Genomic DNA, 11,925 nt, shown 5'->3' with positions numbered 1-11,925 from the left:
TGACTTTGTGTCAGGGAAATAGAAAAATAATATAGAGGTGAGACGATTAAGTACTACATTCATCTCTCAGGCCTACGTGGATAAATCTTGCTTTCTGTTGTATAAACTATTCTTTGTTAGTTTCCTAACTGAATATATGACTGGATTTCTGTCTTATTTCTCTTACATTTAAAATTTTTGTTCATGAAATCCTGTCAGGTCTAATTATTATTTGGTTTTTCTGAGCCAAATAATGTTTGTACATTGCTTATCTTGATAAGAATTCTTATCTTTTTAACAGAATCAAGATGTTCTTTGTTTTTGTTGATAATTAGTATTCTTGCTTTCTTTGTTTATCCAAAATAATATCTCATCCTTTTACAATTTCTCTTTATTTTTTAAATTTCTGATTATTTTTAATTATATTGCCTTTCATTTCTAATTACTCTTTCCTGTCCTTTTCTGGAGAACAAACGTCTAAAGAAAAAGGTGAGGCTTTAGGGGTGGTGAAATCTTGGGATTTTTAAAGATATGTTTGGAGATCACTTTTTAGAGGATAAAAAATTTTTTTTGGATAGTTTCTTAATAGAATTTTGTATTTGGTCTACCTTCAGAATGAACAGCTTCGTCAAGATGTTATTGACTACCAGAAACAAATAGATTCACAAAAAGAAACACTGTTATCAAGAAGAGGAGAAGACAGTGACTATCGATCACAATTGTCTAAAAAAAACTATGAACTTGTTCAATATTTGGATGAAATTCAGGTAAAAATGATAAAAGTCTGTTCAAGGCAGTGCTTCTTATAAAACTTTAATTTCATTATAGTGTAAATATTAGCCCTATATTTAAATTCTTTAGTAAAAATCTGTACCAAATGTGTATTTGCCAAGATGAAATATATTGCATCTTTGAAGATGCAAATCTTGCAAATCATTCTTTTTATACTCTTATCTCGGCCATTGTTTAAGAAGAACTAAGATCCTTAGTTGTAAAGTGTTCTTGGTATTAATTTGATTTAATTGGTCAACAATAGTTGATATTAAAGATCTATAAAGAATTATCTTTTCTCCAACAGATACTTATGCCATTTAATTTTAATTTAGCTTAAATTTCACTTTCTTAAATTGTTTTTAATCAAAATATTTTTAACTTTCTTAGACTTTAACAGAAGCTAATGAGAAAATTGAAGTTCAGAATCAAGAAATGAGAAAAAATCTAGAAGAGTCTGTACAGGAAATGGAGAAGATGACTGATGAATATAATAGAATGAAAGCTATTGTGCATCAGACAGATAATATAATGGACCAATTAAAAAAAGAAAATGAACATTATCGTCTTCAAGTAAGAATTTTTGTTGGACTAACTTATTTTTGCAGACTTCTGTCTTATTTTATAATGTCTTGTTACTAATTATTTGAAACTAGACTGTACTTTAACATTCTAGGACATGAATTTTTGTTTTATGCTGCAGTATGTCATTTTATACTATAATATGTTGCCTTGCTGATTTATCTTCTATAAATATAAAAGGCTAATATGCAAAATGTCCACTTCGGAGACTGAGTGATCACTTGCTATGATGTGCACTGACCACCAGGGGTGGCACAAAATGAAGAGAGATCCTGGCCCGCAGCCAACAACTGGGGAAGGAAGGCCACGGCTGGCAGCTGGAAGGCCAGGCCTAGGAACCCTACCCATGCAGAATTTCATGCACCGAGCCTCTTGCCATGTAGGGTGTATAGGTGATACCTTAATGAATGTGTAGATCACATGTGTCAAACACAAGGCCCGCGGGCCAAATCCGTCCCGCCAGGCCTTGCAATGTGGCCCGCACCGCACTGTCATCACTGCACTCCGCTGTGTTTCCATCACAATGACAGTTTGACTGTTCAGTAAACCATTCAGCCCGCGATTTAGGCTGGATTTTAGATTTTGGCCCCTTCTCTGATTGAGTTCGACACCCCTAATGTAGATAATAGTCCTACAAAGCTACTAATTAATGGAATTTTCTACAAAGACTCTTAGGAGTCCTGTGAAACAAAGTTTAATTTTACACCATAAATGTACTATAAAAATCAAAGAAACAAATATATTGTTCATACATGGGTTTAAATTTTATTTAAGAAAATATAATAATACTTAAAAATATAATTTTCTAGTAATGGAAAATAATTATACAACTGTAAAGTTGCAGAAACCATTAAATGTCACCTTTAACTATATAACTGCTCCAATAATGAATATACATTAGTATTGTACATGTGTATATGTTTATGTAAATACATATTGTATGTGTGATATATTCCTAGGTATCCATGTATAATAAATGTGTTTATATCACACTAATTTGCAATAATTCTAGAAATGATTTTTGCCTTCTAGGTGCAGGAGCTTACAGATCTTCTAAAAGCAAAAAATGAAGAAGATGATCCAATCATGGTAGCTGTTAATGCAAAAGTAGAAGAATGGAAGGTGCCTTTTTCAATTGATATAATGGCTTTTTCATTTGCAGTTTTCATTTCAATTTTTATTCTTAGTTTTCTTTAAAGACCTTATGACAGTAAATGACATTTATTAGGCATTTTAAAAAGTGTATTATATATCTTAGCTAGAAAAACTCCTTTCTCCTGCAAAGTCTTCTAGCTTATTTGTTGTTGAATGAGCTCTTCCCCATTTAATGAGTTCAACTTGTAATTAAAATTTCTGATAGAAATCTAAGTCCAAAATATAATGTATTTGTCATCTAAAATAGACAATTCTAAATAGACTTAATTATTTTAATATAAATCATAGTTACCTTAAATATATTAGGTATGTAGTTCCAGGTTACATTTTAGTGTAGTCAATTTTTCTAATTCTCCTTCCATGTCAGAGTAATCAAGCTTTAGGCATTCAGTGGGAATGGGAGTGAAGAAAGGATCTTTCAGAATCATGTGTGATGTTACTTTTCAAAAATCTCTTCCTCTTTACTGCTCTCCAGCCACATCATATCCTCAGCCTTACCATATCAGAAGCAAGGATCCTAATAGTTGCATGTATTCAAAAGTCTGACATGATTCTGAATAAATTTATAAAAGCCTGAGTGACCCTTATGACTGGATGACCATAACGAATGACAGGAAAGACCAGTCAACTAGTCCCTGAGACCTGCACTGACCAACAGGGGGCAGATGTTCAATGCAGGAGCTGCACCCTGGTGGTCAGTGTGCTCCCATAGCCAACCTCCCATTGGTGACCCCCCTTCCCCTCAGCTCCCCCTAGCCAGCCAGTCTCCCACAGTCCCTCCCCCTGTCCAGCCAACCTCCTGGAGTCCCTTTCCTTGGCCAGTGTTCCCCCTCTCCCCCCAGCCCCCACTGCTAGACCTGAATTGACAGCGAGGCCGAGGGATACCACCTGTGCATGAATTCTTGCACCAGGCCTCTAGTCTATATATATAAAAGCCTAAACTACTCCATTCAACCAGTAGCTATGACACACACTGACCATCAGTTGGCTGACAATCGGTGTACAGGCGTGGAAACATGGAACAGACTGATGAATTTCAGAGGGTAGGAGGAAGGGGGAGGGTGGGAAGAGATTAACCAAAGATCTTATGTGCATACTAGAGTGGGCACCTGGTGCACAGATTCATGCACCAGTGGGGTCCCTCAGCCTGGCCTACAGGGATTGGGCCGAATCTATGCACAGGGCCTCCAACATGCCCCAAGGGGTCCCGGATTGCGAGATAGCACAGGCCAGCCGTAGGGACCCCACAGGTGCATGAATCTGTGCAGCAGGCCTCTAATTTTAATTATAAAAGCTATCACTTTTATAGTCAATGTTTCTAACAATGTTCACATAAATCTTACTGGTCATTTGGAATTGGTCATCACTTGGGAAGCTCATAATCTATATTTTAAACAAAGGCAATTAGAGGACAATAAACCTTCTGTAAAAGGCCAGCGAGTAAGTATTTTAGCCTTTTTTGTCTTTGGAATCATTATTCAACTCTGATATTACTAGTATAACATGAAAGTAAGTATAGACAATATATAAATGAATGAGCAAAGTACTAATACATCTTTACAAAAATACGGAGTAGGCCAAATTTGACTCATGAGGCATAATTAACCAATCCCTGGAAAGAAAAGTTGTTTTTACCATATTTAATTTTGGGAGGAGAGATGGTAGCATATGTATTCTTTTGTACTTTGTATTTGCTTAGCATCTTTTTTGTTGTTACTGTGCAGATGTTTCTCTTTTTTTTAAGCTTTATTGTTAAAAGTATTATATACATCTGCTTTTTCCCCATTGACTCAATCTAGCCCACCCTCTTAGTATCTGTCTTCTTGCTTAGTAATTTTTAAAAATTTTATAAATAGATTTTTTAAAAATGTGTTGTTGTTGTTGTTGTTGTTTTTTAATTGATTTCAAAAAGAGGAAGGGAAAGGGAGAGAGAAAGAAAAACATTAGCCGAAACCAGTTTGGCTCAGTGGTAGAGCGTCGGTCTGCGGACTGAAAGGTCCCAGGTTTGATTCCGGTCAAGGGCATGTACATTGGTTGCGGGCACATTCCCGGTAGGGGGTGTGCAAGAGGCAGCTGGTCGATGTTTCTCTCTCATCGACGTTTCTAGCTCTCTGTCCCTCTCTCCTCCTCTCTGTAAAAAAATCAATAAAATATATAAAAAAGAAAAAGAAAAAAAAAAGAAAAACATTAATTATGAGAGAGAATCATTGACTGGCTACACACCCCCAGCAGGGATCAAGCACACAATCCAGGCATGTGCCCTGACTGGGAATTGAACTGTTACCTCCTGGTTCATGGGTCCACACTCAACTACTGAGCAACACAGGCTAGTGAGCTTAGTATCTTTTAAGAAACATTATATCAGTGCATATTATATTGCATTGTTCTTTTTAATGGCTGTGTAATATTTCTTTGTGTAATATTTAGGAGGTTTCCAATTTTTGCTGTTGGAAACTATTTAATGAAATATCTTTGTATATTCATTATTTTGAGAATGTATATCGAATAAATTGATACAAGCATAATTGTGATACACATTGCAAATATATTCTTTCAGTTTGTCATTTGTGTTTTGGCTTATGGTATTTTTTTGCTTTGAAATATTTTTTATGTATTATAAGGGCATATATTTTGTGGCTTTTGGCCATTGTATTATAATTAGAAAGGATTCTAAATATAAAATTACTTCCTCATATTTTCTTCTAGTATTTCCTAGTTTCCTTTTTTTACAGTTAGATCTTTAAAGTATATGTAATTCATTTTGGTATAAAAATGAGATATGTATGCTCTAGAGCTAGTGTTGTCCAAACATCATTTATTGAATATTTTATAATTCTCCTACTAAAACGCTGTTCCATTTTTATTACAACAAACTCCTGTTGAATTTTAATTTATTTTAGTATTCTCTTTTTTATATCGATTGATCTATTTTTAATCATGTATACTTGTTTCCATTATTGTTATGTGTAAATATTTGCAAAAAGCTGTTCTAATTTTTCTGTTTTTAGACTCTTATAAATGTGTTTTTTAATACAGATTTTAGAAATATATATATATTTTGGTTATTCCCTCACCCAAGAATATTTTTCCATTGATTTTTAGAGAAAGTGGAAAGGAGGAGGAGAGACATAGAGAAACATTGTTGTGAGAGAGACACATTGATTGGTTGCTTCCTGCACACACCCCAAGGCCAGGGATCAAATTTGGACTCTTCAGTCTGCAGGCCAATGCTCTATTCACTGAGCCAAACTGGCTAGGCTAGAAATTGTTTTAAAAAATATTATTTTATTGTGTATATATTCAGTTTATAAATTAATTTATAGATTGCTGTTGATATTTGTTCCTACTAGTAAAGAACACAAGATTCCTTTCTTTCTTTTTTTAATTGAGGTGTAATTGACATAACATTATTTCAAGTGCACAGTGTAATGATTTCATATCTTATCTAATAAAGAGGGAATATACCGTATTTTTCGGACCATAAGACGCACTTTTTCCCCCCCAGAAGTGGGGGGGAAAAGTCCCTGCGTCTTATGGTCCAAATATAGCCTACACATATACTTTAAAAAAAAAGTTTTTTTACTTGCCCGGCTCTGTGTGGTCTCTGTGTGCTTGCCTAGCTCTAAAATGGTTCTAAATGCTGCTGTTTACTTTACAGGGTTGATTACATGTGTTTATGACTGTGATGTTGGGTTTTAATGCACATAAAATATTTTAGGACACCATTTGTTTCAGAATCTTTTTTTCTTCATTTCCCTTCTCTAAAAACTGGTGCGTCTTATGGTCCGGAGCGTCTTATGGTCTGAAAAATACGGTACTAATTGACCCTCACACCATTACAAAAATGGTGGTGCCCACAGCCAATAAGGAGGAATTATATTAACTGACTTCCCTGCCCTCAAAGATGGTGGTGCCCACTGCCAATTAAAAAGGGAATATGCTAAATTACTACCACGCCCTCAAAGATAGCAGTAACCCATAGCCAGTAAGGAGGGAATATGCTAATTGACTTCCAACTCCTTAAAGATGGCAGCGCTCACAGCCAATAAAGAGGGTATATGCTAATTGACTGTCACACCCTCAAATATGGCAGTGCCCACGGCCACAAGATGGTGGTGCCCAGTCCCCTCAGGCCTGCCAGGGTGGTAGGCACATGGCAAGGCAAGGCTAGGCTGCTCCGTGCTCTTGCCCCTGGAGTCCCTCTACCCCCCAGTTGCCCAAGGCCTGCCTGAGGCACAGGCAAGCCTCAGATGGCAGCGTTACAAGGGCTGGCCATGGCTTGCGTTGCTGGCAATGGCAGCAGCAGAGGTGTGATGGGGCATCACCTTCCCCTGATTGCTGGGTCGCCTCCAAGACTGTGAGAGGGATCAGGCCCGGCTGAGGAACCCCCCTCCAGTGCATGAAAATTCATGCACATGGCTTCTAGTTTATATATATATATAGGAAAATGATCATCATTGCAATAAGTTCAGTTAACATCCATCACTATACATAGTTACAATTTTTTTGTGTGTGATGAAAACTTTCAAGATCCATTCCCCTAGCTATTTTCATTTATGCAATACAGTATTAAAAAACAAAGATTAGCTTCTGTGAAGTAGGTGGCAATGCCTTAACCCTGTACATGTTATCATGCCCGAGTATCTTTTCCATCCCTGTCAAGGGGAGGGCTAACCTCTCCTTTCATACAGCACTATAAGATACTTTTAATTCATTCAAGATATTTATGCTTCTCAGTGGCACTTTAAGGTTTTCTTCATAAATATAAGTTATACTGCCTGGCTGGTATGGCTCAGTGGTTGAGTGTCAACCTATGAACCAGGAGATCACAATCAATTCCCGGACAGGGACCATGCCCAGGTTGCAGGCTAAATCCCCCCAGTGTGGGGCATGCAGGAGGTAGTCAATTAGTGATTCTCTCTCATTAATGCTTCTATCTCTCTCTCCCTCTCCCTTCTTCTCTGAAATCAACAAATTTTTATTTTTTTTAAAAAGATTAGTTGTACAAAACTTTTTGTAATACATGCAAGTACTACTGTAACTGCTTGCTTTAGGAATGGGTTTTTGAAAGCTTGAGGTTGTTTAGAGAATCAATTCCTAGAGTAGCAAAAATCACAGTATATATTTTTGAATCATTTCATATTTGAAATTCAAGTTGTACACACAGAAGGAACAATGATTACTCAATAGTTGTTCATACTCTTTCACTTCAAAGAATTTTATTTCCTGTATTGTTTTTAAATCTCCCAATAGTATAAGAGTTTATATCATAATTGAGGAATGGTTTATTCATCTTTCCCTTATGTAACTGATCCTATTTCATTTATTTCCAGTTAATTTTGTCTTCTAAAGATGATGAAATTATTGAATATCAGCAAATGTTACATAACCTGAGGGAGAAACTGAAAAATGTCCAGCTTGATGCTGATAAAAGTAGCATTATGGCTTTGCAACAGGTAAAACCGTCTTAAAATTTGGTTTAACATCCAGTTTTATTAAAGTTGGCAATGAAACCTTGTACTGTCCTATTATATCATCAGTGCCTAATACAGTGGCTGGCACTATTGGCTATATAATAAAGTCTTTTGAAGTTTCTTATACCATTCAGTCCCACAAAAAAATTAGAAGTAAGTTTTAAGTTGGGAACATAATTTGTGTATTTTTCTGCATCGATGTAGATAATATATTCATTGTTTTGATTTCAGAATTATTTAATATGAAACTATTAAAAAGCTTTTAGAAGTTTAAAACATCTTAATACTCTGTGATTAAAGTTTATTATATTCTATTTTAGTGCTGAAATATCCTATACAATGTGAAATAGGCTAAAAGTGTGGTTAGGAGACTGTACTACATAAGGATTTCAGTTTTAGTACAAATACATAGAGAAAGAAGTTACACTTCCATTTTCAGTGCTCTATAATCATAATTCAAAAGAGAAGGAAATTTTGGAAGTATTTGGTGAATAACAATTTCAAGGGACAATGATTTTGAGTACTGCAGAGTTAGAAGCTAAGTTTAAGTGAGGATGCACAGAGCTAAACATAAACATACAAAATTGGTAAAAAAGATGGAATTGGGTGGATGATGGGAAAAAGTAACATAAAAGGAGTGCTAAGAAGCTACAAATATTAGAGTTCTAGAATTCCTATTTACTGGAATGTTAGCCATTAAATCATCTTTATGTATTAGAATGACAGCATTGTATTTAATGTTGTATAGTGCAATTGAGATATATAAGATAGCAAAAGGCATATATTAACACAAAAAATATATATTCTAGTCTTATTAAAAAATACAATATCTACCTTTAAAAAAATAATTTCTATTTAAAAATGTTTTATTGACTTTTAGAGAGAGAGGAAGGGAGAGGGAGAGAAATAAAAACATGGATAAGCTGCCTATTGCACACATGCCCCTACTGGGGATTGAACCCTCAACCCAGGCATGTGTCTTGATGGGGAATCAATCTGGTGACTTTTTGGTTCATGGGTCAACACTCAACCACTGGCTGTGCAAGACCTACTTTTTTTTCTTACTTTAAGAATGTATGTTAATATTGATGAAAAGATAATATGTAATATTCAAAAATACTTTATAGGGTATACAAGAACGAGACAGTCATATTAAGATGCTCACTGAGCAATTAGAACAATATACAAAAGAAATGGAAAGAAATACATTTATTATTGAAGATTTGAAAAATGAGCTCCAAAGAAACAAAGGTAATTTAATATTATATAAATATATAATTATTGTATATACCGTCACATTTTAAAATATTTTTTTAAAATAAAAGCATGTCATGTCAATAGATATATTATTGCTTTATATTTTCAAAAAATTGTATGGGATATTAACTACTTTTATATATCTTACTAGTGTTTAAATTTATAAATTATGCAGATATTTTCTATACTTTTTCTCTGATGAAAATCACATTAATCTTTATTACTAGGTTGGCTGAATGAAAGAAATGAAAATGGTGATATAAATGATTTTCTTTATTTAAACCCCTTTTAATAATTAATATAGAATAGAAGACAATAAAGTTTTGATCAATGTAGCAGCATTACATATAGTTTTCAGCTGTAATTTGACTTACTTGTCAACATTTGAATTAACCTTACCTAACTTAATGTCTTATCATATTCTTCCTATCCTGGGTCATATACTACCTTGTTTAACACATGAAATACTCTGAACAAAAGCCCTTAAAACACATGTGTCAAACACAAGGCCCGCGGGCCAAATCCGTCCCGCCAGGCCTTGCAATGTGGCCCGCACCACGCTGTCATCACTGCACTCCGCTGCGTTTCCATCACAATGCCAGTTTATGACTGTTCAGTAAACCATTCGGCCCGCGATTTAGGCTGGATTTTAGATTTTGGCCCCTTCTCTGATTGAGTTTGACACCCCTACCTTAAAACATCAGTGGTCTTATACTTTCACAGTACTGCATACTATAGAAAATGTTCCCTAAACAGTGAGAGTAAGTGCAAACTCACTGAAGCAAGAGTGTACCATGTACGTTTGAGGAACAACTAGCTGGAGCAGAGTGAGTAAGTGGGCAGTAGTTGGTGAAGAGATGAGAAATGTAGCCAGGAGTCCTTTCATATAGAGCCTTAAAGTTCATTGTAAAGACTTTGACTTTTACTTTAAGTGAGAAGGGACACCAAAGAAAGTTTCTGAAGACAGAGGTGATATAATTTGATTTAGACTGTGTCTGCCATAGAATATAGGAGGGGTAAGGACAGAAGCAGGGAGACTTATTATAAAACTATTGCAATAATCTTGTATAATAAAAGCTAATATGCAAATTGTCCTCTCAACCGGGAGTTCTACCAGGGAGCGGGGCCAGCCAGCCAATTGCCCACAGCTCCTCCCCTGGTCGGCCCCACTCCCAATTGCCCTCCCCCCCAATCCCAATTGTGGGCGGGGCCAGCCAGCCAACCACCCATAGCCCCTCCATCCGGCCTGCCCGATCAGTCTTGATTGGGGTGGGATCTGGGGCCTCTATTATATATATATATATAAAAGCCTAAGCTACCGTTACCACCAGTCTACCGAATGACCAGTTGACCAGTCACTGTGACGTGCACTGACCACCATGGGACAGATGCTCAATGCAGGAGCTGCCCTCTGGTGGTCAGTGCGCTCCCATAGCCAACTTCCCATGGCTGGCCCACCTCCTGCAGTCCCTTACCCCGCCCTGACTCCCTGATGGGGACTGGCCAGCCATCCTGTTACTATCCCTCCCCCCCCAGCAGGACGCCCCAATTGAGACTGGGTGAGACGGCCCTGATTGGCCCCAATCGCCAACCAGGCTGAGGGATTCCCACCCATGCACGAATTTGCACTGACCACTGGGAGGCAGTCAACTTGGACAGACAAAAAGAGAAACAGGCCATTGAGTTTATGAAAAATTGCAAGCATGTGGGGCTGAGCTGCAGTTTGCATTGGGAAGCTGGGCCATCGGCCCAAATTCTGCCACTCCCCAGGCACCGCTGCAGAGGCGCAGTGCCCCTGACCCCTGTCAACCCTTCCAGATACATCCTCCCCAGGCAGCCAGGATCAAGGGATAGAGGGAGAGAAAAAAGAGACCTCGAACTCTGTCCCCTCGGGCACTCACCCCACTTCTCTGAGCCTCAGTCTGCACTTCTAGCGACGCCGACGCCGTGGGAGCTCTGCCCTAGGGGCCCACTTCTCCATAGCTGGGTGTGGAAGACCAGGAGATGCGAGGGACAGCGGTGGAAGACTGGGGCAGACGCTCAGCTTACTGGGATGAGTGGGGCTGGAATGAGTGGGAGTGGCTCTTCACCAGCTGCTTGCCACATAGTACACTTCTACATCCTTTGGGGGATGTTGGATGTCGGTTTCAGCTTGATTCTCGCAGGCCACATGTGCACCGGGCCTCTAGTATTATCTATAATAATCTATAATAATAAAAGCATAATATACTAAGTACACTGGATATACTTCCAGGTGACATTCCAGACAAAGTCAGGGGCTGTGAGGGAAGCCCAGGTCTCAGGTGCCAGAGGGAAGCTGGTGCCAGTAGTGGGGAAAGGAAGGCCTACTCTTCGCATGAATGTCATGCATTGGGCCTCTAGTCAATAATAATAACCTTTGGAGAGGTGATAGTAGCTTAGAGCAGTGGAGTTATTATATCCAGTCAGTTCTGGATGTATTTTAAAGGTGATAGAAGTAAAATTTGCCATCAAATCAGGTGTAAGAGGAAGAGTTATCAGGATTTTTAGTTTGAACACTGGGGAGGGCTGTGAAAGGGCCAGGTTGGTAATGACCAGGTACTTTGTTAAACAAGGCATATCAGATTTAATGTGCTTATTAGACATTTGAGTTAAAGTATTAAATAGGTCCTTGTATAAAGAAGTCTGAAGTTCAGGAGAACAATCTTGGTTAAAGATATAAATTTGG

At 37.4% G+C, this 11,925-nt stretch overlaps 1 protein-coding gene and 1 non-coding gene across 9 annotated transcripts in view; one reads left to right on the top strand and one right to left on the bottom strand.

Moving 5' to 3' along the window:
• The window catches only part of CEP290 (centrosomal protein 290), a 113,545-nt gene that overhangs the window by 13,793 nt on the left and 87,827 nt on the right, over window positions 1-11,925 (top strand). For all 8 annotated transcript variants that reach the window (XM_045588314.1, XM_045588313.1, XM_045588319.1 and 5 more), the window contains exons 8-12: window positions 594-746; window positions 1,141-1,323; window positions 2,365-2,454; window positions 7,821-7,943; window positions 9,089-9,212. In XM_045588314.1, the coding sequence (XP_045444270.1) occupies window positions 594-746; window positions 1,141-1,323; window positions 2,365-2,454; window positions 7,821-7,943; window positions 9,089-9,212 (673 nt within the window). The remainder of the gene's footprint in view (window positions 1-593; window positions 747-1,140; window positions 1,324-2,364; window positions 2,455-7,820; window positions 7,944-9,088; window positions 9,213-11,925) is intronic.
• Window positions 7,059-7,181, bottom strand: LOC118731106. Its single transcript, XR_004991800.1, has one exon. It is a non-coding gene; the product is annotated as a U6atac minor spliceosomal RNA (small nuclear RNA).

The sequence above is a fragment of the Pipistrellus kuhlii genome, unplaced genomic scaffold (genome assembly GCF_014108245.1).
Source record: "Pipistrellus kuhlii isolate mPipKuh1 unplaced genomic scaffold, mPipKuh1.p scaffold_m20_p_3, whole genome shotgun sequence".
In the NCBI taxonomy this organism is placed as follows: domain Eukaryota; kingdom Metazoa; phylum Chordata; class Mammalia; order Chiroptera; family Vespertilionidae; genus Pipistrellus; species Pipistrellus kuhlii.
Note: the sequence above shows the minus strand (reverse complement) of the source record. Positions and strands in the feature narration are given on the sequence as shown.